Consider the following 27,623-nt stretch of genomic DNA (forward strand, 5'->3'; position numbering starts at 1 on the left):
AAGTGGCAGCCGCTGGAATGTCCACTGCTTTATTGACGGAATAGACCCGGTTATTTATACCTTTTCCCTCAGCACCACTGGCCAGACCATGGTTTCACTACATTAATGCTGACCCCAGCCTCAGGCAGGCAGACAAAACCATTCACACCATGTTCAGCTGTTTAACATAATGCCTCTAAATGTACAGATGAGTCCTGCTGATATGGACCCTTGGGGATTATATGTGAAACCATGTCTCAAGTCTTTTGTAACATTATGTATTAATTATCAATTTAGCATAAATGTTTCATACTGTATTTTCCTTAAAAATTACCCGAAAAGGTACATTTTTGGAAGCAAGTAAAGGTCATAAAACAGTGCATTTGATGCTCAGACTAATACGTTGAAATAGGTTCTCATCCTATCTTCCAAAGAATCCTCTAGACACCTTAAACTAAGAGAACCCTCAGAATGAGACAAAATAAGTATCTTAGTTGTGACTGAAATTTAACGTAAAATAGAGTTTAAGTCTAGAGTCTAAGGGCCGTCTCTTGAAACATTATGTTTGTACATGTACTGCAATTCTTCAACCTTTTCACATGTTTGAAAGAGATTTATTCATGTATATCCTGAACGCATTATTCTGTGTTAAGTGTTAAAATTGTACTTTGCTTTGTAAAACCTTGAAACTGGTGAATCCAACCAGTGTACATGTAGTTTGTCTCCAAACTCAAATTAAAAATTTGCACAAATTGCGCTGAAGCTCTTTCATATGCAAAAAAAGATTGAGGAATTAGGGTAGATAGCTTTTGTAGACCACCATGTAGACCATGGTTGTTGGCCTATCCTCCTTAAAGTACATGTATACCAAGTAATTTATAACACTGTCATGATACATCTCCATTAAAGACTACACTTGTATATGTTATAAAATACATTTGTTTCTGAAAAAAAAAAGGAAGAGGAAGAGAAATGGATTTTTTTGGAATTTTTGTTCGTGTTTTTTTTTTCTACACTAATCAGAATTTAACAGATGAGTCAGTGATAAAAGAGCATGTTTATTGTTTACAGTACAGGGGTAAAGTTATATATACAGTGTTCTGTCAGCAAATGTCAGGTTTGTTTTCAGTATATGTCCATCTTCTCCAGATGGTCAGCTCTATGCTGATACATGTGGTTTATCATCATGGAGGCACTCTTAGCTGTAGCAAATAGGGTTATCTGTGAACTACACTTGGACACATCTGATTTACATGTATGTAGAACAAGCAAGGGCATGTTGTACCAGCCCGTTGAATCTTATGCCCAAGGAATCATAGTTTACTTGTCTTCGATAAAAATGGCGTGCAAGTCTGTATATCAAGTGTAGGAAAAGACTGAGAGTAACTTGCCAAATTTTGGTGGTTTATCCCAGGACTTCAACACATAAAACTGACCCCCTTATTATTACTGACTGCATTTTAAGTACAGTCGTAAACACTTACCTGATGAATAAACAATGTAGATCAGCATTACAGCATTACCCTGACCATGCAAGGCAATGTGTAGTTGATCAAGACTTAAAGCCAGATGATCAAAACCTGTTAAAATCTTTTTTATTTCAGATCACATATATTTGTATGTGATCATGTACTGATGTTAAAATTGCATTATAAGCAATAATGACATGTAGATTTCCTTGGACTCTACTTTTTTCACAAGTTGGCAAAGAGTTTATTCAAGCATATTCTGAAGTTGCATAATTACAGGCTAAACATTAAGCGGAAATACAACATTCTCTCTCACTCTTGCCTGTGAGCTTTGTATCCTAGTTACTGGTGTACTCAGAACTGCTTCCAAAAGATGCAGGCACGGGTCTGAAGACTATGAATGAAAACTGCCCAAAGCGAGAGGAGGTTTAATGAAGTTTGCATGTGCTGTGTCAGAAAGTTTGCTAAATCTATTACAGTTGCTTCCACGAATTTTTGTCTGCGCTAACTCTAACTCGGAACAAATTCTGCAATGGTCGAAAATCTTCCAACTACGTACTTGGTGTATGAGAGACATTTCATTTTCCTGTAGATGGATATGCATGTACTTTTTGGCATGATATGGCAGAAATAATGTAGAAGTGGTGATTAAGCCACAGCCAGTATTTATTGTTTTGGGGTAAAAACTTTTGTGTGATTTTGAAGACTTGTAAGATGGAAAGATGTTGTTACTAGGGATTGTAGGCAGGCCATTGAGGTATTTTACATTTTGTGGGTGTAACTGCATGTAAATTCTAATTTTAACCACATGCTATGTCTACACTTGATACATGAAAATCAATTTTCATAAATTGCGGACCAGAAACTCAAGATGTATGCTTGGGAACAGACTTATGACACAGAAAGAACATGGAGTTGTGCTACGGTTCAGATACTGTTTGTTAGTAACATGAGCTGCCTTAGTCATTGTGTGCTTGTCTGCGCGTTGTATACATTCACCTACCACAAATTTCACAGGCGCAAGCATTCCGAGAAGAATTCCACAAGGGTTTCTTGGCTGTTCTCTCTTGCTGCGCTGTTGCCCAGATACACAGCTCAACAGATGAGCAACTAGTCGTGCTGTTTGCCAAAGTTTACTCGCTCTTTTTTTGTGTGTGTTATCCCCTCAGCCTATGTGTAATGCCAAAACCTTGTGGTTTAGTTTTGCCTTGTGGCACAGCTGTTCGGTGAGTCTGTTCTACCCGACTCGCAAGGATGTGTTTATTTATCACTGAATCAATGATATGAATATATACACATTTTGGCATAATATGCATTAGTACGCAGTTGATGTATTACTGGTGATTTATTGTCCCTAGGTACATACATGTATGTATTCACCTGGTTCGAGTCACACTAAAGACTTCAAAAATGGTACTAGCTGCTGCATCACCTGGAGCTCAGCAGAGGTTGGAGGATGGAAACATGACTGGTTGGCCCTGTGTCAGTTTAATGTGACTTAGTGGGGTGTCGTGTCAGGTCTCTGCAGCCCGATTGTGTCTAGTGTGGCGGCAGCACTTTGCAGGCATGGCCACAAGAAGACATAATATATGAGCACGCACCCTAATGACTTCTCAGCAACGAGAAAAATGCTGAAGTATGATGTTAAACCCCAAACATACATACATACATACATATATGTATACATATATGGGTGATTCAGCATAGCAAGTTACCAAGATGAAGATGAATATTTCTTTCATATTATGGTGGCAAGTTTGTGAGTAGAACTACATTTGTGATGTCATCTTCCATTCACATTTTGTATTCCTTATGAACCATTACCCTTTAAAGGGGAAACCAGAAGACACTGCGATTTTATTTTTGCTAAGACTTCAAAACTGTCCAATAAGAATTGATTTGTCAGTCGTCGCTACTGAAATAATTTCCCAGTGGAACCATTTCTTCATGAAATTTTTGTTACGTAGTTCTTTATGTTACATCCGGTGTATGTACATGCAATCCACAGAATGCTTGGGGCATGACCAAATCACACGAATTTTAATCCTACATGGAAATGTATGAGATGGATTTCTAAATTTGCATGTTCTCTTTCTTAACAAACACAAACGATAGTTTATTGTTACATTGTGCACCAAACTGCTCATGAGCTGGATTTTTTTTTTTAAATCTTGTCTTTTTTTTTGCCACCCACATATTTTGCAGCAGAAAATTTCGCCCTTTTGCAAATCACCTGAAATTAACATTGTCAGTCACTGCCTGAAGATTCAGAAGACAAATCAACATTGTCAGATAACTTGGCTGTAATTACGTTGTCGTTTATATGGAGCCCCATAATAATCTCAAAAAATTTGAAAATTGTTCTGCCCAATAAAGCAGCAAGGCTATCCTATACGAGGTTCAGCCCTTAATGAAAAGCATGCAGTTGCTAGCTGTAAGTGTAATAACCAAAAAATTCTAGACTGTAAGGAAACTGATCGTTTGTTTAAAAAAACATGAAATTGTTTTAGGAAAATTATAAAATGGCTAAAATAAATTTGACCCTGTACATGGTTCAAAACCTTACCACATGACTGTTGTCAAAGGTACATTGTAACAGATGAAAGTTTTTCTTTTCTAAAGGGCTTAATTTACTCAAGAAAAGTGATGGATACTGCCAAGGTACACAGCAGCAGATTTCGCTACTGTACATACATCACTATTGGTGCTCTAGGAGGCACTTCAGTCAATTAACCAGTGCCTATTTAAATTCCATACAGTCAGTAAGTAGCCATCTCCAGGGTTAAGATTGACCTGGCTAAGGTTGGGGGTCTCATCCTCATCCCTCAACTGCTGCAGCTTGAATTCCCCTTCTGTCTTCACACTTGGACTGGCCCCTGTCCCTGGGCTAATAGGTAAACCAGCTGCCCTGTCTGTCAGTCCAGGAAGGTTTTGGTCGCCTTGGTCGCCTCCACTTCACATCTGGCTTTCACTGTTGGGCTTGTTTATCAGCTGGCCGATTTAGCCCAGTTCTCATGGACTCTGGCTCCCAATTGCTGTCTAATTTGACATCCGATACAGCCTGATCAGTAGCAGAGAGCAGGCTGGAATCTTACCCTGTGGTGACCTTAACCCACAGTGACCTCCCTGTCATCAACCTCTCTAGCTCAGGAGTAAGGGTTGATTGAGTATTAAGCTGTTTTTAAGGATTGCCTGTCTCCCAACTCACTCTGGGGGCAAACTGAAATATACATGGCAAAGAGGCAATGAACGTGCAAGGTCCACTTCTAAATTGAATTAAAGTGGAATAGATATCTGTTTCCTTTTTTACGAGTATTTAGGGCTAAGCTTCCTGAATTTATGGATTCAGAGTTCTTTAAGGTTGCCAGAGAGTAAATTAAAGCTGATCTTTATCGATATATTCATGCACATCAGGAAATGGCTCCCTTATGTGTGTGCTACAGGCAGCCAGCAGCTTAGGAATAAAAAAAATCTTGCTAACTATTGTATTTGATCGGGCTGAGTTAGTCATTTTCTTAGAAAAGTAAGATGACCTACTTCAAAATTTGAGTTTCAGCATGTGGAGTAAGCTGTCCTTGTAGATGGAGTTGTAAATGTACAGTTTTCAACAAGATAACTCTTCTTTTTTTCAGGATTTGTTTGATAAATAAGACCCTGTTATGTAGTTACCACATGATACACATGTCTAGATTTTGGTTATGAAATTGAGTTTGAATGTGAGCAAGAATACCACAGATTAAGACTAACTCTGAGACTATCTTGTAGTCTTACAGCCTCCATACTCTCCCACAAGTTTCTTGTTTTTTTTTTTTTGTATGGGTTGAAACACCAGTATGGAACAAAGAAAAAAATACATACCTAAATGGCCGAACCAAAGACCCTGGGAAGATTGTGAAGGCATTGTATCTATTGTGTGGGAACAGTTACTTATGCTGACATCTCCCTAGAGCTGTCTTGAAATTCTATATTCTGTGACTGCTTCTTGAACAAAGGATGCTTTACTCATATACTCAACCTTAAAAACACTGTCTTTAGAGAAGCCGTTATTTACCTGGTAATGGCGAAGTAATCTCGTCTAAATAAATATCCAGTTTTGATTCTTTGTCAAGGAATTTCTTTAGACCCAAATTACAGTTATGCATGGAGGTGTATGCGGGTCACTATGAACCACTCATGTCCTATTATCAGTAAGTTTCTTAGTCAATGGAGCAGATGGCAAGGCAGTTATGGTGACAAAGTTCATCGGTGTTTGCTTTCAGATCTGTCGTTAATGGATACACTTTGATACTCAGAAGCTTGTTCTGTTGATTCGACTTGCCACTGCTAAATAATATATAATGTAATTATTCTTAGTCACCGTCATTTTGCTTAAAAACTGGAAACCAGGATTTGTGGGTTATTTATTTATTTATTTATTTGATTGGAGTTATATGTCATGCTCAAGAATATTTCACTTACGCGATGGTGGCCGACAACCGACCTTAGGTTGTGTAGGTTAAAAATGTATTTAATTCCTGTATATAGGTGCATACAGTTGTTAATACAACTCTGAGTGTGCATGTATTTGAGGTGAACATAAAGTCTGCCACTGTGTATACATAGGAATAAGGATATAGGACACAGTTATCACGGAAAATTATGTGAAAAAATGCTGTTGTTTTGAAAGCAGAGAAGATGCAATTCAGTATTGGGGATATGGCATTGAGAGACAATTCACTCCGTGTGTGTAGCAGTGTTGAAGAAGCCTTTATGAACTTGGCCAATCACAAGCACTGAAAGTGTCACATGGTAATTGGCTGTCACGTCAAAAAACCTGTTAGCTCTCAGTTGTCAGTGTGGTTTCACATAGTGGATGGACAGATATCGATGAAATAAATTCGATTTTGCAGTTAGCTTTAGTGTTAAATTGATGCATTTTAGACTACACATTTTTGACCAGGAAACTGAGAACAGCTGCAATGTGCAGGTGACTGCAGTAAGATGTCTGTGTGAGCTAGCAAGAAAACCGCCTCTGGAGCCATTGCTTGAAGAAAAATATTATGACTTTGCATTATTTTTCTTTAGCAAATTGAGACAAATTGAAAGTCAGAATGAAAGAGTCTGTTATAAATCAAATAGGTCCTGCTATGTTCGGTAAATTCCCTGATTTCGTCACAGCTGGCTAGGCCTAATACTTACACCCATAAAGGACTAGGACGAGCAGGATCGCTAAAACATGATGCTTGTATCCACGAACATTACCCTGACCGAGTGCCAAACTAAAAGAAACATCGGCCCTTTGAACACGGAACAGAGCTGATACTCTCTGGTTGGTTACCAGGTGTTTTTGTTTTTATTTTCTCATTGTCACATTTTTTAATATTGATGGTACTGGAAGGCTGCTTGGTTTTGTCACATCACTCTAGATAGCCATAACATGGCAAAATAGCATCACCAGATGAGTGGCTAGGTAATGATGATTGGTTGTTATTTATTTTGTGGATAAGTGGAGTAGAGTTAATAAAAAAATTTAGAACATTTCTGCAATACTATTTTATTAATTAATACAGATTTAGTGGCTGACTTTATGTTCATTTTAATAGATAAATGCTGGATTTTTTTTTTTAACAAGCTGTCTTGCTGGAAGTGCAAAAACTTGTTGAGCAGTTACAAAATTATACTAACACATGAACCGCTGTCAAGTAATACTGCAGTATACTTACTGTGGATGAAGGATTAATGACCTGTTTGTTGTGGATGAAGGATTAATGACCTATTTGTTGTGGATGAAGGATTAATGACCTATTTGTTGTGAATGAAGGATTGATGAAGGATTAATGACCTGTTTGTTGTGGATGAAGGATTAATGACCTATTTGTTGTGGATGAAGGATTAATGACCTATTTGTTGTGGATGAAATAACTTCCATCTTTGATGAATGTTCCCATTAGAGTGTACATGTATTTTAGTCAAGATATATGTAGTGATGTAGCATGTAGTGCTTTTACCATGTAGTGCTTTTACCATGCAGTGCTTTTACCATGCAGTGCTTTAGCAAATATGTGAATGATTGATTAATTGTTACCAGTTAAAAGCTGGCTTCCTCTCCAGCCGTACGTGGGAAGGTCTGGCAGCAACCTGTGGATGGTCATGGGTTTTCCCCGGGCTCTACCCAGTTTCCACCCACAATAATGCTGGCCGCCGTCGTAGATGTGGAATATTCTTGAGTACGGCGTAAAACACCAATCAAATAAATAAATAAAATACCAGTTAAAATTATTTTCTTCTAAAACATGTGTGAATATGTTTGTTTGAGCCCATATCACTAGATGTTTGTAAGAGTGTGTACATGTAAAATTTAATTTGTAAATTTGATAGTTTAAAATGTTGAACACCTCATTGTGTTTGATGGCAATCTGTTTTATGGGTAAAGGAAACTAGTCAAAACCCGATGGAAACAGCACTTTTGCTAAGTAACAGATGTACCTGACAAACATAAAAACTGGAGTTGAAAAATGACAAAATCTCATTGGTCAAGAGCTAGGGATGTTGAGCCAAAATCCATTAGTTCTTTAGGCCAGCAGGGGGCCACATAACCTGTGGGTATAGCATGAGAAGTGTAGTGGTACTGTCATTAAAAAAAAAAAAAAAATTAGTTTTGGGTTAGGCAACATGACAGGTATTATGCGGCAGAAAACCTGGGCCAAAGGTTTATTGTCTTTGTTATTATGATTTACATTGATGAGAGGGAGGTTTGAAAGTGGATTGTCATGGAAACAATACTCCAGCTGCCAATCTGTAAATCTTCAACCTTTTTTGACCTGTGAAGAAAGCAGTTGTTTTTTTTTCAGGGTAACTTATGCATACTGTTGTTATGAAAATGTCGATGGAATGATTTGTTTTTATCGATCACGATAAAGATACAAGCTTTCGTAAAGCTATGCAAATTATTTCTCTACACCCCATGGTTCTGTAACCACGGAATGTTTCAAAATATTGGTCACAGAGGTAGATAAAAACGTTGAAGAATGAGGGTAGTCTGTAAAATGGATCTCTACAAGAAAGTAAAAAGATGCAGCCCATTGTAACTGGTGTTTTACTGCAAGGCTTACGTCTGGGGAAGTATAAAGAGACTGGTGCTAGGTTGTCTTCAGGTATGGTGGAGTGGGTGGTGTTATGGATGGTACAATTCACAGGGCCATGCTCTATCAGGCTGTACATGACACTGGTACTTGGCCTCTGGTCTACCTTGTCTTCAGGTATGGTGGAGTGGGTGGTGTTATGGATGGTACAATTCACAGGGCCATGCTGTATCAGGCTGTACATGACACTGGTACTTGGCCTCTGGTCTACCTTGTCTTCAGGTATGGTGGAGTGGGCAGTGTTATGGATGGTACAATTCACAGGGCCATGCTGTATCAGGCTGTACATGACACTGGTACTTGGCCTCTGGTCTACCTTGTCTTCAGGTATGGTGGAGTGGGCAGTGTTATGGATGGTACAATTCACAGGGCCATGCTGTATCAGGCTGTACATGACACTGGTACTTGGCCTCTGGTCTACCTTGTCTTCAGGTATGGTGGAGTGGGCAGTGTTATGGATGGTACAATTCACAGGGCCATGCTGTATCAGGCTGTACATGACACTGGTACTTGGCCTCTGGTCTACCTTGTCTTCAGGTATGGTGGAGTGGGTGGTGTTATGGATGGTACAATTCACAGGGCCATGCTGTATCAGGCTGTACATGACACTGGTACTTGGCCTCTGGTCTACCTTGTCTTCAGGTATGGTGGAGTGGGTGGTGTTATGGATGGTACAATTCACAGGGCCATGCTCTATCAGGCTGTACATGACACTGGTACTTGGCCTCTGGCAGGCATTGTCCCTAAAGGCATCTTCCTTAAATCATACATGCACAGTGTAAAGGACACTGCGTTGGAGAGGGTGGGGTGGAGGGGGGGGGGATGCATATCCAAGAGTGCTGCTGTACATCCTTGCCTCCTCCTCCTGGTGGTGCGCATGCCGCACGTTTGCCTCCAGGCCATTCCTCCCTGCTGCCCTCGCACCCCTGATTGATAGGCTAAGGACTAGCCATGGTTTGCATACTGTCTAGACTGCCGTGCTCTCCAATATTGATTCTCTGCTGGCTTTAGCTGTTTTTAACTTGGTCGCAATGCCTGGCGTTGCCGACCGCCTGTATGTACTCACACAGCAATGTAATAAGTCTGGCAGAGGAAGGGCAGTCTGGCCCATTGCAAAGCTCACTCAGCCAGGAAATCTCATTTCTTGGCCTCCATGTCTCTCCGTTTGCCCTGTTTTTTTTTTCCTGCTTTTTTGTCTTTTGCCACGTCTTTTTTTTCTCCCTGTTTTTTTTTTTTTTTCTTGCCCTTCGCCTTTCTTTCCATCACAGTTCTTAACGATCGTGAGTCTGGTAGACCTTCAAACTGTCCGATAGATTATTGCTTTGTTATGTAATGGCCAGCCTTGGTTACCGAGCCGACCAGTTAAACTGGCCTAGGCACAAATGTCTGGTTCTTTAGCCTCAGGCCTCGAAGACCGTATAAAGGCTGTAAATTCTAAGAGTTCATTAACGCAAATGTCAAATGGCTATGCTCGAGTGTTTCAAACACAATGTTTCTGAAATCGGAATTACACTCTGGCCTCAGGTTTCAGTACCTACAGCCCTTTTCAAAAAGTCTCCCTTTGAAGATAAAATTAAGAATTGATACACTAACTTCCTCAGCATCAAATTTCTGAGATTTTCTTCCCTTCTGTTTCTTTTTTTTTTTTTTTTTTTTTTTTTTTTTTTTTTTTTTTTTTTTTTTTTTTTTTTTTTTTGGTAATCCATAATGTTCCATGAGTTTTGTGTGAGCAGTCTTTACCAGTCAGACCACTTCATCACACTGTCTACGCTGCAGGAGGCTACAGTATTCGGCTACTCCGGGCTCTGCCAGGAAAATTATTTGTCTGATTATTTTGGCCAGAAAATTACGAGGTACATTGACGGGAGTAATTAATTTCACTGGGGCTAGAACTATATTAGCTTTTGTCATGCAGTAACAGAATGAAGACAAACTGGTTGTCTTTCCTTTATGTATCCAATTTTTGTGGAAGGAAAAAAACCACCAAACTTTGTATAGCACCTGTTTTAACATTTCACTAATTCTTGTTCACAGACATTTTAATTGTCAATATATTTTCAAAATATAATTTCTTAAAAGCAGTGTTACTGCTTCTCAGTACAATTAAGATTTGTGGAATAGTGTATACTTCTAAGATATTTTATGAAAAAAAAAAACAACAAACAAACAAAAGTTTTGGAAGTTTTGAAAAGGATACTTTGACATTTACATGTGTGCATTATGCCAGAATGAGGTTGTCATCCAGGAAATTCATTAATGCCTTTGTTCTCAGTTTCCATAGGGCTTTGATGGCAATGAGCCCATTAATGTGAACACAAATAAATGAATAAATTGTTCAAATTTCACTTGGAAGTTATTGCAAACTGAGATCAAAGTTATTTCGTACAAAATTTACATTTTTATCAAAAATACTATCAAAATACAAACAGCCCTATTTCATTTCGAGCTTTGTCTATTCTATGTGATATCATACATACGCTGTGAGTTCAAGTTTAACCCATGCTGGCTTCCTCTTCCTCATAGGGGAAGGTCTGCCAGCAACCTGCGGATGGTTGGGGATTTCCCCCGAGCTCTGCCGGTGTTCCTTCCACCATAATACTGGCTGTCGTATAAGTGAAATATTCTTGAGTACGTCGTAAAGCACCAATCAAATAAATAAATCAAATACATTTGTTTGTATTTTTTTTTTCTTGGTTCAAAAATATAAATGTTAGACAGTAAGACAGTTTAGCAAGTTTTCCAATCCTATCCAGACTCCCAAAATACATGTGCTGTAGTAACACCGTGACATTTGAAAGATGTGAGGATTATTCCAGAATGAATATGGACCAGTGGGAATTGTAATGGGATTTCTAGATAGTGTCTCTGCATGGCTCTGTCTATATGATACGACCTTGGAGTGCAAGCAGGCGGCCAATCTATCGCAGGGCATCTTGCATTATAGCATATTTGATGGGGTCTGATTCCCCTTGGGAGTTTCAAGATGATGTATAATAATATGGCCCAAAGAACCAGAAGGAAAAAAAAATTTGTCTGGAAAAGCAGACTACTGCCATGTTCAATTAGTTTCGAAGTATCTCTGCTCTGGGCTGGAGATAGTAGGCTAGGAAATAAATATCATGCGAAAAGGTGCCTGAAAAAAATGGCGCGAGGGTAGGAAAGAAAGAGTTGACCACTTTCTGGATAGATGGTATTTATATATAGATATACACAGTAGTAAATATGCAGTCACGTACACATTAGTCCTTTGAGAAACACCACAGAGCACTCTTGTCACTCGCACAACCAAAAGCCCGTTTTACCTTGTAATACCATGTGTACTTCAAGGCCCAGTTTCACAAAGATGTCATACATGTACAATAATTGCACATATAGGACATTGTTACAGTAATAGTAACATACAAAATATCGTACGACAGATGTACAATAAAAAAAAAATGTGGGATGCCGCTTTGTGAAACTGGACCCAGGACCATTGTGATAACTCTCTGACCTACTCAAAAAAAGATATCTGCTGTCTTTAAGCAGTTGCTTTTGGTTTTCGCTTAATTTCAGGTATACATTATGTAGACCAGTAATTTGAAATATGAAAGACAATATGTCAAAATCGATTTGTAGAATCCGTTGAATCCTTTTCAGAAAATTTAAGGTAAACTTTATGCAGAAACTCTTAGGGTAAACCTGTGAAATTATTTCCTTGTCAAACAGAGGCATTGATCAGGGATAGAGTGCATCTGTTATTACCTGGCTCTTACACCTGGTGTACATAAAGGTGTGCCAGGTAAAACCTCGTTCGGACAAAGGGTTCTAAATATAAAGTGGGGGTGAATCATAGCTGATAATACCAGTCACATCGGATGACAGGTCATTTTGTCACCTAAGACAGCTCTGGTTTGCAAATTAGGCCAGGGAAATAGCGTTCTCAGAAAATACAGCCAGTCAGTCATTTCCATCAGTAATTGAGGACCTAACAATCCAAACAGTGTATTGAGGCGTGTCATATTTTAGCCAAGGCGATGTTGGAAGGTGGCAACCACACTGGTGATGTGAGAGTATGCAAATGTTGCAAACTCAGTGGAGTTTTTCCCACAAATAGTATGCTGGATTGAAAAGATCAGAGCCATTTGATGAATCAGAAGGATTTTGAGTGAGAGACTGACCCTTTAGTACGAGTGCCTACCTGTATTGTCAGTATTTCTTGCCGGCTGTACCTGTGATGTACATATTATATCCTCTATGCAATGTTAATTAGCTATACAGTATATTGCAAACAGCAGTGTCATTAATAAAGGATGGGTGATTTTATGTCATGTTACAAAAATTGTCTTCAGTGAGATTGAGAAAATGATACAATGTTTTTAGCCAGTTCAGCTCACTGTATTGACAGTTACATGTGCATAAAAAAGAAGGATGAAACAAATGTTTGATCGATGATTGAAAGATGGATCCTTTGCTCTGAGCCTTTATGTATCTCCTATCAACCAGTGTTCACAAAAGCCATTTTATGCACTCAAGCTTTCTAAGCAATGTCTGTATTTATTTATTTGATTGCTGTTGATTGCTGTACAAAGTCCTCAGGAATATTTCACTTGTGTGACAGCGACCAGCATTATGGTGGGAGGAAACCGGGCAGAGCCCAGTGGAAACCCACGACCATCCGCAGGTTACTACCTGTACATATGATCTCAACTTTGACCCATGACCATAGAAGTTGCTGGTTTTGTCTGATTTTAGACATGTATTTTTTTTAGAAGGGTGTAATTTAAGGTTTGTTTGGAAGGCAGGATGATGATCTCCTGGGAAAATGTCAGTCTCAGCACTGAAAGTAATGTTTTATGAACTTCAGGCGACACCAGTTATATTTTGTGTCTTGCGGGTGGACTGAAGAAAAAAAAAAAATCTAAAGTTGGTGTGGCCTTACTTTTGCCTCTAAAAAATTGAAATGCTTTTTTTTGGGGTGTGAATTTTTAGGGTCTATACATGTACAGTATTATGCATTAATGGATATGATGGAGCAAGGGCTGTCTGTAATATTATTCGGGCTGTGTTTAATATTCTGGTTGCCAGGGTAAATTTTCCCAGATGTCATAGTTATGTAACATTGCACGTTAGAGTGCAACAAAAAAAGTGTTTGTTTATCGCTTAAAACCTGGGTGGGACATCAAATGAATGTATCTAATAAACCGTGACATGAAGGAGGGTTTTATGGTTCTACTTTGTTCATGCTTTAAAAAAAAAAAAAAGGCCAAATGAGAAAAGAAAGATTAAAACAACGTTTAAAGGGAATGCCCCCCACCCCCCAAAAAATGTCAGCTTTATTGAGTCAAATTACCAATGATCCTTAATGTATAAAGTATACCTTATAAACAAATCCTTCCTTTCTAAGTGATTTCTTAAATGTAGTTGGGTTATTTTTTTTTTCCCCAACTTTTCACAAGATATTTTTGTTTCGTGTTTACATTTTATGCCTGACATTTGAAATTGCTCCTTCAGTGTGTGAATCTTTTATCTGTTTAATTTAAGATAAAAACTAGTATTTGAATGGAATGCTAATGAGTAAAATGTTGCCATGAAATGTCAAAGCTTAAAAAACATGTGATAAACAAACAATAGAGGGCCCAAGATTAATAAAAACTCTAATCTATGTAGCACATTCCTATTGTTGATGTTCAAAAAAAAAAAAAAATGTTGCAAGAAAAGGAAATAAGAAAAAGTTACATTTGTTTGATTCCCACAGAGAGTGTGGTTTAGATTCCTGTAAGCTTACTCTGTTACCTTTAAAGAGGAAGTAATTAACAGTGTAGTCACGCTTGGTGTGTAGCAAGTCACAGATACAGTATTAATTGCTTTTGCAAGACTGCACCTGTCCTACACAACTTTATTCACTAGGTTATGAGCCTTAGGTCAAGCCGACCTTCTATGACACAAGCTTTCATATTACAGCATACAAGTGATTTCCTAACCTGCCAGTAGGGGGCAGCATTATCAGAGCACCTGCTGAGCCTCAAGTGACGCTATCTTAGCTACATTTAACTTTAATCCTTTTTTATAGTCCAGATAATGGGAAATGTCTAAAGTTCAAGTTTTGGATACCCATGTACACTATAGTTTGAACCTCCTGTGAAGCGTAGTTATGTGGTGAAGTGTTCACCTTCAGGACACAGTAATAGTTTGGTGCAAATATGTAATAGTGTAGTGAGAAATGCCCTACGCCGAGTTGATTCTGCAGCAGAAAAATAAACTGTATAAGGCAATAAAACAAAAATTTTAATTTTCAGTATAAAGCAATAAACCTTTTTGATTTTGCAGTGTAAAGCAAGAAAACTTTTTGATTTTGTATTCTAAAGCAAGAAACATTTTTGATTTTGTATTGTAAAGCAAGAAACATTTTTGATTTTGTATTGTAAAGCAAGAAACATATTTGATCTTGTATTGTGAAGCAAGAAACATTTGACTCCTTATTAAAATTGTACTTCATTGCCAACATTAAAAAAAAATGTGCTTGTAATATTAACTGTTGAAGTTGAAGTATTCATGTGCTCGTTTTAGCTTAATTATCAACATTTTACTTTCTATCAAAAATATGTGCTCAGATTCATTCAGTTGATTTAGGATTATATGATAATTTGTCGTCACGCTCTCATTTATGGGTATAATAAATCAGGAGAAATTAAGGGCGTGCTTTGCCTGCGGGTGGATTTCTGAATGGACCTGTCTGGGGGAGTCAGGTACATTTGGAATTAGTCATGAATCTGTCCCAGCTGCTTCTGAGCAAGTAGCCTTTATTAATCACGTGTGTTTCTTACATAAAGGAAAATGTATGTGGCTGTGCCTTTCTTCAAAGAATATGAAGTTCATGTGATATTCATGTGATATTCAGGTGATACATGTGTGTGTGTGTACATCAGTATCTTGAACCCGATATTGGTGTGATATCATGATGACATGTTATTTGTATGAGCAAAAATTAAATCCTTTGTACCTGCCTCTTTCTTGCTCTCGACTTTCAATGGGAGCATGCCCCAGTGTCACAAAGATGTCGCACATATACGATAATCGCACATGTAGGACAATGGCACAGTAATAGTGACATACAAAATATCGTATGACAAATGTACCATAAAGAAATTGTTGTGCGCCACATTGTCAAAATGGGCCCTGAAGTCCTTGTGATATCACCATGATCTACATGTGTAAATCCCAAATTTAAGCCCAAATTAAGAGGAGTTTGAAATTTAAAATGTGGTTATTTTGCTTAAATAGATGTTAAAAATTGTAATTTAGTTTTACTTCTAACTTAATCAATACACCTGTTATTAAGCTGTGTATTTAGGCTAACGATTGCTACAGCTCCACAATGTCACATCATTGGCCCAAATTATGTGCTGCAAAAGATTGGTGCCCAAATTAAAGATCTGTATGTGACACTGCAACTTCTTTCTTTCCTCGAGACTTGCTGTGAACTTCACAGGACATCTATAAAGTGTACATCTATTTTATGGACGTTAACGAAATGAAATGGGTCTGCCTTCTTCTTACTTCCCTTGGAATTTTCGTGTATCATGATGTTTTTGTCATCCATGTGTTATGGTTATAATTTTCTTGTACATATCAAAATATACAAGCACTGGCTCTGTGTTGGTGCTTTTTGCTTGCATTGTACCTGGAATTTTTTTTTTTTTTCATTCTCCCAAGAGGCTTTTTTTGTTTAGAAACATGATGTTTCTGTTTTGTTGAACCTAAAATACTGTAATCATGATGTTTTCGGGTTCAGTATTAGACCTGGCAGCAGTTCATAACACTGATTACGAAGTGCTACTACAACTTCCTGTTAATTTAGACAGAAAAAAACAAACAAACAAGTAAACAGTGACATCTACATTAGCAAATTGAAATACAATCTCACCAAAGTTACGACATTGCATGGTTTTAATTACATGGTTTGCCATGTGTGGGACCTCTTTAGCCCCTCTGTGTCAGTGAAATTTACCTAATGTTTCCACAGTTAAAGGAGTGGTGTAAGTAAATTCATGTGATGTTTTAATTAGAGTTTTTACCAGTGTAAATTGTTGGCTACACAAGGATAAACTTTGCTAACTGTCTTTAAGACTCAGAAATGTTGCCAAACAGGCATGAATTGTATGGCTACAATCTAAAACCCCAATTTCATCAGTGGGCATTATATGTACAGTAATACCTGGTTACATTATGAAATCCCCATCTCATTAGTATGCAATATATACAGTAATACATGGTTACATTGTGAGACCTACATCTCATTAGTGTGCATTATATATACAGTAATACCTGGTTAAATTACTAGACCTATATCTACATGTATGTACAGTAATGTATGTAAAGTTTATTGTGTACCTGACTATTTTATTACATTTAATTAACCTCCATTGACTCATGAACTTACGATTATTGTATGTCGTATCAACTCTGTCCAGATATTTATGTAAGTAATGAAAATGTTGTTGTTGTGTATTTCAGGGTAAATGCCAGAGAAAAGACCCTCCCTGTAAATACCTCCACCCACCCCAGCATCTAAAGGAACAGTTGCTTCAGAATGGCAGAAACAACCTAATACTGAAGAACTTACAAATGCAGGCTGTCCACCAGGCTACCATACAGCCCATTGTACCCGGGATGGTGCCCGCTGTGGTAAGTCCTCTCATGCGCCCTCCGGCCTCTCTCCACCAATCATACGCCGGCAGCTTTTATACAGCATGTGCGTTTTTGGCTGGAGGAGCAATCAAGCACCTTTTGTTTTTTTTTTTGGAGCCGATTATTCCGCAAACGCATCCTGATTATTTGTGTGTTGTTGTTTTTTTTTAATTTATTCTATATCGCTACATTCAGTCATGCTACAGCTTTTTGATACAAGAGAGTTCCTCTAGCATCTGGCTTGTATTTTTTTTCCTGTAGAAAACATGGTCAGTTGTTTCCACGCGCATTACATGTCCTATAATCTTCTTGGTTTCATCATTTTTCTGTATGAATGTTTCTGCATTAATACCAATTTTCCTGAGCTTTTTTGGAAGATGCTGCGATACTTTGTAGCTTAAATTTATGTGTTTTGTTCTTTGTAAATTGATATATTGTTAACAGCATTATCAGATTTCTAATTCGCATGTCTCCAAGGCAATACCTGCTGAGCTGCCTTGGGCAATAATCTTCCTCCCCCACATTTGGGCACGAGCAAAGAATTTTTTTTTGTAGTTAATCCAGTCTTTTCGTTTATTTATGCGCATAATCTCTACAAGTGTATAATTAACTCAAACGTTGCATAAAGTTTTGTCATATTACATTCAAAAAAGAAAGGAGGACTAACATAAAATCAAAACTCATTCTTCAACCAAATCCACCACCCCCCCCCCCCCCCCCCCCCCCCCTCACCCCCCCCCCCCCCATATTGCAAAAAAAGAGAAATAAAAAAATAAAAAAAATAATTTAGATTTGATCTTCGGTAAACTTTATGTGGTATGAGGAAGATTTTGACCAAAGTATGCTATATTCCTTTTTAATGATGGAACGTGCAAGCTGCTACAACAACAACACTTGGAGTTCTAGCAACTGGTGTTTGGACCTCAATAGCTTGCACGTGAATGTGGCTTTGCTATATTATATGTCTGGCATGATTTGATCCCGTGTTTTTCCTTTCACAGTACCCCACAGTTATGCCCCATCAGAAGTTTGATAGACCTAAAGAAATTCCAGAGAGAGGCCCAAAAATATACCAAGTTGGTTTGCCATTAGTTACTGTCAAGTTTTAACCAATACTGCACCATTCAGATAGACTTTACCAACATCTCTCTGTTTGTTTTATTTCTCTCCACTTTTTCTTTTCTTCATTTCTCTTTCGTTTTGCTGGCAATTCTTGTTTTTCATGTGTGTGTTTGTGTCCGGTTTTGGAGTCGTATGTCTACTTATTTTGTTCTACTTTCACTTTTCTATCTATCTTCTACTTTAAATTTCACGTCTTAACTTTGGACACCCTGCAGCTTTTTGAACCACCTCACATGGACCTGTTAATTAATCGTCCAGAAGAGCCCCGCCCCCCCCCCCCCTTCCAAAAGCAATAATATGCAAATGATGTATTCTTTCATAAGGATGAAGGAAAGAATGAGATTGTCCATCTCAATGCTTTGTAGCACTCTCATATAAAAGCTTTAACATCCTTCTGTGATGTATTTGGCTCTTATTTACCAGTAGAATATTTGTATATTATTCTCGCTTATATGTCAGAATCAAGACTTTGCTTCCTGCATGTGAGGTTATTATTCAAACAGCTGCAGAACAGCTATTTCTTTGCATCATATATGTTTGCTGACAGAAACCTCTCTTTAAGCTCTGTAGTAGGCAGTAGAGACTCGCTAAAAAGAACTGCATTGTGTCTATTTTATCATGGTGGTATTGTGAGATAAGACTGATGTGCGGTGTGATGAATTTTATACTACTGTAATTTTTCAACCTTATGGCATGTTTTCAGTGTGTTTATTCAAGAATATTCGGAAGGCATTATTCTCTGCTGAATGACAGAACTGTACTTTTTGTGAAGCCCTGAAATTGGCCAATCCAACTGATATAGTTTTGTCTCCAAAATCAGATCAAAAATGTGCATAAAGTTGCTCTTTAATTCATGTGCAGAAAGGTTGAGGAATTAGGGTACTTTAGATTAGGTAATGTGTTGGAACAGAAAAGCAGATCAAAATATGCTGAATATTTCCATTTTCTCAGTTTTGCAGTAGATTAGAATTTTTTTTCTGTATATTGTGAGCTGAGGTTTGAAAACCATGTCAGCTCGTTGGAATTCATTCATTTTATGTTTAAAGTTTTTTAATTGCTTCGTAACGCCATGGTCCTAGAATGTGTTGTTTCCTTCAATGAAATTAAAGATTTTAAAATTTTAGTTCTTTTTTAATTTCTTTTTGTCATTCTCAAAGAGGATTGCATTTTTCAGCATGCTGTGTACATGCATGCACTTCAAAAATGTATTACTTACCTGTATACTGGAAAACATCTGGGGGAAAAATGTGTGATACATTGTGATCTGCTTTTCATGGCTATTATTTAAGTTTTTTTTACTCTTCTTTGGGACTGGTTGTTTTTCTGCGAGAATTTTGCTTGTCTTGTTTTTCTTCAGTTCTTGATAACAATCAACATATTTGTGTGTATGTGGCAGTGTCAATCTCCCCATCATATTTGTTTTTCAGAAATCAGAAAATTGCATCGTTTTGAAAGCCGTTACATTTTAACACCAAAATACTGCTGCTGGAAGTTTAGATCTTTAAAAACCATAATACACTCTTCATTTTGGTATTTCAAGATTGCGTTGTCGGCTTTTTGCACTTTGTAAGATGTAGTGAAAAAAAACACTTTCAGAAATGTCCCATATCAAGACTATTGTGCCGCCTTTGTTTTTGATTCAGTAGATCTACAGGCTTTCCTTATACGGTGTGGTTGAGCAGTATAACATAGGTGTCCAAAGCCAAAAGTACAGATGTTGCCTTCACTTGTAGGCCAGTAAGATGGGGAGGTTGTTAGTGCCTGTGGTTTGTAATTATTTGTTATCAAGGTAGATGGTACATATGCAAATCATTGTTTCTCATCTTCTTTATAGTTTAACCTCTTACAAGAAAATAACAAAGTTTTACAGGGAACGGCAGAACAGCCACACATATATGCCATTGGTGTCAAGACACCTTGAGAAACTTAAATATTCCAAGTTCACTTTGCACCTAAAGTTGCTAAATTGTCTCGTCCATGATCTGACAGCATCTTGCTTTCTAAAGATAAATTTCTTCCGTGCCTGTTTTGTTCTAAGTTTTCGAAAGCAACTCAGTGGAAATGTGAATACCTGTAAACTGGAATCTCCATGAAGCCTTCGTAGAGAAGGTATCTGGTTACCGTGGCTATAACCCACGCAGCCAGGTGGATGCATCTACCTTGATTAACCAGATTGCAGTTCCAAGCTTTCTCTTGCATACAAAATCCCAATTTATGGGATCCCAAATGTCGTCTTGGACTTGCAGATGCTGTTGCCTGTATAGAAGGGTTTATCGAAATCCTCATTCCATCAATGTTACATGAAACTCTAACCAGGGAAGACCATAAACTAGATGAAAGTCTTCCTCTCCGGTGTTGGATACAGTGTTAAAGCTGAAAGATTGCATCATGTGTTTGATCTGAAGCTTTTTTTCTTTTCTTATTTGCCTAGAGAGATCAGGGTTTTTTTTTGTTTTCAACTTTAAATCCATTTACATTTAAAAAGCTTGGAACTGGTTACAGACCTAGATATCTTGTGTAGGTCAGATCAACAATGTTGAAATGGGATGCAACATTCATCTGTACATCAGTGTGCGTGTGTGGATTCTGCTACGTTGCTAAGAATAAATGTCATTGAGTACATGTAGAAAGTATATCAACACAATATATTTTATATCAGAGACTTTGTTTTTAAATCCATTTTCCTAGTCCAAAGGGATATGACCTCTAAATATTACCTGCAATTTTATGTTTGCATTATAATTTCAAGCAGATATTTATCTATTAACAGTTGACTTGGGTTTGACAGATAACTGTACAAATTCATCGCTATACATGTATTTACATGCAAAATGGAACAGTATTTAACCAATGAACGTCTTGCGACACCTCTAAATCATGTAACATCCATTTTAACCCTACTTAATACAATGGTTATTTCAGTTTGACCTTGACCCAGTTACTCGCTGTAGGACCATAATAATGCTGTATCATGAGAATGGGCCATCTTCACATAAGGGGTGTGGGTGCTTGCGTTTTGCGACAGGGATTATCTGGCTTGGTTTAGTTCTCCCACGGTGATGAAAAAAAAAAATTTTGGCAACTAGCCCTTTATCCAGCATTCATGTATGCAAATCTTAATACCGAAACCCCAGTCACATGTTAATGGATGAATGGTCTACTTGTGTATCTGCTTCTTGCACTTGGCTTTATTATTCCATTTATGAATTAGAAGTTGTAGAGCCTTATTGTTCTTGCTTATTCCATGAATCTCAAGTTTGGTGTAAAATGCGTCCATACCCCAGTAAAGAAATGCTCTTGTATGTACCATCAAGAACATGACAGTTTTTATACTGCCAATGTTTCTTTTTTTGCATGCTATGACTACAGCCTGTCACTAGCTACATTTTAAAGTTCATTGAAGATGATTTAATCTCTGCTTTCTTGTGGCGTGATCCTTAATTCCCTTCTCGTGTGTCGAAAACTTACATTGTCTACTTCGTGAATGTTCACAATAGCGGTTCTCATTTTTTTTCATGTCCCTTTGCTATTTAGCTACAAAAAGCTTGTAGACACTGATAAAACGTAATACCACTAGCATGCATTAACTACACCCTCAGCAGGTGATGGTTAGAGGAATGGTAGTGGAATGCTGTAAGCCTGCTGGAGGTGTACTAATGGCAAGCAAGTGGCATGCTACTGAGAAGCATTTTAGTCTGGTTGGTATTGTATATTTCAATTGTTCATGCCACCTGTTAGACACAAACCAAAGTTGACATGTAGCCTAGTGATAGGTGTGTGGACTGAATTAACTAAAATTTACAGAAAATAGTTTCTTGCACATCTTCTTCACCACAGCATAAAGCATGAATAATCTTATTTTTAGAAGAACAAGAAAATATGTGTAAGCTATTAGCTTTTGTCCAGTGCAAGTGGGCATCACTTCCAGGGCATATTACATTACATGTTTGATGTTAATTTCTACCTCTGAAGAAATGAAAGCTATATTGGATGTAATGTCTTTTAAACATGGGTTTCTCCATTTTCAGAATCCAAGATTTAGAAACTTTTGAAGTATCCTTAACACCCACAATGTATGACGTGTAGCTGGCAACATTCATTACAGCATTTAGAGTTATTTCCCTTACCATTAATTTTGGATTATTTTTTTTTTTTTTCAACAAACAACAACTTTTTCAACAAATACATCTATAAGAGCAATTTCAAAGAATAGTTTGTGAGGATTTCTTTTCATTTTTGCAACTGATGGGCTTTTTAAATGAAGTAATGAATCACAAAACATATGTAGTCTAAGGCTGCTGTTGGACAATATACTTTTGAATCTGGAATATACTCAAATTTTCAGCAATACAATCTGTGCTGCTTCCAGAAATTTTAAATCCCGAATAACAATAATACAGTTACTTGAACTACTTTCTAAATGAAATCCACCAATCAGAAAAATTCTTTCATTACTAACTCTCTTTTTATGCCTTTCTATTATCATCAATTCCAACCCCATGCACTGCTCAAATCACCAAATATCATTTTACCTTGCATACTGGGTTTTGGCCTTGTTATCTTTTTTCTTTTGGTTGCTTTTTGCAGTAGTGAAGAAGATGTGCTGATGTGTTTTCCTGTGTTGTTTTCTATATATATTAGCTTTGACTGCTGGCCAAGGTTTCATTGTTTGCACTCTGATCATACTAATTGTATATGCATGTTTTTTCTTATTTTTGATGTATGAGGCATCAGGCAGTAAGGCCCTGGCCTATCCCACGGTTGTCCCGGGACAGTTTCCACTTGTGGTTAGTGCTCGCTCCTTTATTTTTCACTCCCTCACAAAAAAAAAAAAAAAAAAGTGAGACAACAAAAAAGAAATTTAAACCCCTTCCGTTCGTCTGCTCTGTAATCTGACTTGAGCTGTGAATTCTGACAAAAAACAAAATGTTGCCATGAAGGCAGTGTGAACCACTTCAGCATGTTTGTGTACTTGTACACAAGTAAAAGCATTTAATGCCAGTTTGTTCATATTGTCATTCAGCAAAAGCTCTGAAATTGGTTAATTGTGCAGCTTTGTGAACTTCTTATGTTGTTTTGCAGTTTGACAAGTTGGGCAAGGTCTAGATATCCTAGATAGCAACAGTTGATAAAATTATCATTCTCTTAACCCCCCAAATTAATGCATATTAATTTTTATGAAGTAGCTGATTGTGTCTCTGATTTTGGGGCTCCATGTAAAATCTCTTGGACAAACTTTAAATAACTGTCAAAGTGAGCAACAGAAAATTGAACAGAGGTGCTCAAGATTCCTGTCACAAAGATCATGGATATTTGCTCCATATTGATAAAGACGACAAAGTATAATGAAGAAAACAATAATAATGAAGGAGTAATGGTTTGCCCAAGTTGGCTGGTTTCTATGGCTACATGGCACATAGTTTTTTTTTAGAATTCTTGGCTCAAACTCAGCTCGCTTATTTTATGCTTGTTTGATAAGTATCGCTGTTTAAACTGGAATATCATTTTAGCTAATTGTGCTTGCTTGTGTCCTTCACACGACCTTGACATCCCTGAATGGCTGGTCGGCTTGTTTATGTCTTAGATTTATATATTTAGTCCTGTATCCAGCAACACGCCACAACCACTACCCTCTATTACCATCTTTATATTAATAACTCATGACAACAACTGCAACAGAAACTTGCGAAAGTTACCAATGTTGGGAGTAAGTTTGTCTTAATGCAGTAAGAAGGGAAGCGACTAAAATCTTACCAGCGAGATGCAGTGCATCAAAGGACTGCTATTTCAGATGACAAAATTGTGGTTACCTTCTAAATATCACAAGCACATACTCTTACTCCAGGGGATAATTTGTTTGTCTTTTGTCAAACGTGTCAACAGGTACACGTACATTATACACATACCATAGCCATTTAGAACTTTTATTTCAGGTGAGAGTACAACAGTAAAATCTGATTTTTCTGTTTAAAACTGCACATGCCCAGTCTAAGTGGAAAAGACAATAACTTGGTCTAGGTAATAAGGGAAACCGCCAAGTACAGTGTTGTGTATAGATGACTGGGGTTCAGAATTTGTGAAAGGGTTTTTTTTTTTTTTGTTTTTTTTTACAGCAGTTGAAACAATGTGAAGACTGCCAACCCAGACAAATCTGAGTAAAATTAAATCAATACTATGAATAGAATACATTGATCGTACATGTAGAAGGAAGACACAAGCGACTGAAAAAAAAAACAAATAAATAAATAAAAAATAACATGAAAGGAAGGTTGAGTCATTGAGCGCTTTTAAAATAATCATCATAAAACTGGCTGCTACTGATGTCAAAGTTTTGTGTACAGAAAAAGTTGTGCTGTTTTCCCTCTGACGTTTGTGCAGTATTGATGTAGAACCAACTATTGTCTGAGCTTTGGTTTAGAAGGATACTGGCGTCTGCTTAGTGTAAGCTCTATGTGCCCTGTGCTTAATGTTCCCTGGTTGGCCAACAGCAGCAATGGCTTCAGGGCTTGTCTGATGCCATGGCAACCAGGTTCTAAACTGTCCCGAGATTACATCCCTGGAGATTATGCCTTCCTGTAAAGTTGTCTGTCGTTCAGCTGTCGTGATCTATACTCCAGGCTAACTATAATTGTTACCATATAGCTTAATGTCATCCATTTCTAACGTTTGTCATTGAAGGCTTCTCAGGCATCTACTCTTTTGGATTATGTTTGGCTCAGTAACTGAACTGTTGGTACACTTGCTTTCTTTCTATCTTGGTCTCACACTGCAGTGAGCAAAGATGGTTGTTTTGATACTAGTTTTTGGCCATTATTTGTTGACATTTAGCAGAGCTACATAGTGGTTTCAAATTTTTTTTTCTCTCTTTCCTTCACAGAAATTTAGCTTTATCGAATTGAATGAAGGTTGATTTCATTAAATTGGTAATTTGAAGAGTTATTCTATACAGGTTGTGTTTGCATGGCACCAACTTTTGAGTAGTGGTTGAAAAATCTGAATTCTTTCAAATCTGGAGGAAAATTGTTCAAAGTTAATGGGATATTTTATGGCCATCGGACAAATGATTCTGAACCATGATTTATGGTGCATGTATCATCACTGTTGTCATGCGTGAGATTTTAACACAAAGGGCTACAAAAGTTTGATCAGGCTGATGGGCTACAGGAAGATCAGGCATGAAGCCTTCAGTAATGCCATGATTTTAGAGGCCTTAATTTCAGCAAGAATTGTAGGTGTGATTGACGTGAGGGACAAGATATTAAAGATTAGGAATAAAAAATTCTGGATATTAATGTCACCCCATGGAACATATATTTGTGGTAGGAAAGGTAGCACTGAGTATCTCCCAGTTATAACCACACAGCTCTTTTTGTATTAAAATATACTGTGACTTTGGTTATAAACTGTGCTGTTTAGGTTGTTTGTTTTAAGTGTGAAAGTCAGATTCAAATGCGATCATTTTTGTAGACTGTTGTTATTCCTTGGAACCTTTATAAATCAATCTGATACTTTGTGGCTCATCTTACGAAGTAAGGAGAGATGTTGCTAAAGGGGGATCATAAGGTGGAGGCGTCCAGTTTGGTTGAAGTTTCTGGCCAATCATAGGGTTACAGTGACGACCCATAGTAGACAAATAACCAATCATCCTTAACAATTTGCATATCAAAGACAAAGGAAGTCTTTCACGTCATAGCTCGACATTTAGCTCAGCTATTTACAGGGTTGCATTTGCCTCCCATAGTACATGGATAGCCAAATGCAGTTTGCGATTTGCGTATCAAAGACCTCTGTGGTAAAGCTGTGCACTACCTCCCAACAGTGTCTTTTACCACCACGATGATTTACAACCCCATAACATGTAAAGCCACTGCCCTGCAATCCTTGTGCATATGATAAACAATCTTAGTTGTGACAGTATAATAATTTTGGGCTTTCTTGTTGATTTAATGGCATGATCTTAGTACTACATAATTAGAAGATAATGTCTGTCTATGACATCACTTGAACATTATGCAGTTTTACAAACTGTTTAATCAGGCCACCTATCAGTGTTCTCTGAATGCCTTGTTCTGACTTTGTCTTCTTGCCGCCAGCAAAATTTGATCTCCAGTGTCTGGAATGACATACGTGTACAATCTTATCATGACGTACAGCAAATTAAAGTCAGTCAGGTCAGTCAGTCGGTTATATTTGTTCATGATTAAACTAATACGGAAGTGGGTATAACTTCATATGACTAAATTTAGCTAGCGAAGTGGCTGAGAAGTTAACTCAAAAAGTGTGCACCAGATATGGAGAGGAAATGGACATAACATTTCATGTTCAAGAATTTCAGGTTCTGCTCGTGAAAAACACAAGTTTTGCCTTCAGGGTAAATAGATTCAGTTGATTTCAAGAAGTGAAATTACACAAGCACGCTGGAAAGGCGTGTGCCAGGAATGAAGAGGCGAAAAAATGATAGCTGAGTCGCTGTGCCATAATGGCCCTTGGGTGGTGTAGGGAGATGGGAAATTTTCTACGCTTCAAGATTGCCTAGATCACATGTAGTGTGTTAGGGAGAGAGACTGACTGCAGGCTTTAAACATGGGGGGGAAAAAACATAAAACCTGGAAACAGGAAAAAAAAATCGCGCCAGATTATGTAACTATTGATTTCCTGTAAATCAGTATAATTGTAAGTGCGGCGAGGCGTAATGGTGGGATGAGATTCGCACGCCAGACTCGACGCTAGCTCATTACCAAGGAAAATGGCTGCGCGATTGGGTCAGCGGAGAAGGGAGCATTTCCCTGGCCTTCTGTTGACCTTCGTTCATATATTCCTCCGTCTTTTTGCAAAGCTTTCACAATTCTGTCGATAAAGGAAGCCCTCATTTAGAAAGCCTTGTCTTGTTGGCTTAACGGCTACAATAACTTTTACCAGATTGTTGGTATTTTTTTTCATTTTGCTGTCTTGAAACGATGGAATATTTTGTGTCTTTTCTCGTTTTTGTTCACATTTTCGATCAGAATTATGTAACATTTGCCAGGCTGCTCCTTTTTCTTTACGCATGCTTGTACAACATGTTGGACCTGTTTGACATTCAGACAAAGTTTGACTTGCTGATCATCCATCTCTGACCACAGATCTGTAGCTATCTTTGTTTTCTTGCTCTTATTATCTGTAAATTACTGGCTGGAATGGTTGTCTTAAGGAGCATACCCACTTTGACAAGTTTCACAGAATAAAACAGATAAAATGATTCTGAAACAGCATGATAAGTATG

The 27,623-nt window shown here is 37.7% G+C and overlaps 1 protein-coding gene across 7 annotated transcripts in view; it reads left to right on the top strand.

The window, feature by feature from the left end:
- The window catches only part of LOC135479008 (muscleblind-like protein 3), a 61,253-nt gene that overhangs the window by 5,495 nt on the left and 28,135 nt on the right, over nt 1-27,623 (top strand). For 6 of the 7 annotated variants that reach the window (XR_010445805.1, XR_010445803.1, XR_010445807.1 and 3 more), the window contains exons 2-4: nt 17,066-17,236; nt 18,241-18,315; nt 23,080-23,148. Coding sequence is in view for 1 of the 7 variants with exons in the window: in XM_064758706.1 (XP_064614776.1) it covers nt 17,066-17,236; nt 18,241-18,315; nt 23,080-23,148 (315 nt within the window). In the remaining 6 variants the exon portion in view is untranslated. The remainder of the gene's footprint in view (nt 1-17,065; nt 17,237-18,240; nt 18,316-23,079; nt 23,149-27,623) is intronic. The other variant, XR_010445806.1, reaches the window with a different exon arrangement.

The sequence above is a fragment of the Liolophura sinensis genome, chromosome 12 (assembly GCF_032854445.1).
Source record: "Liolophura sinensis isolate JHLJ2023 chromosome 12, CUHK_Ljap_v2, whole genome shotgun sequence".
Taxonomy (NCBI): Eukaryota; Metazoa; Mollusca; class Polyplacophora; order Chitonida; family Chitonidae; genus Liolophura; species Liolophura sinensis.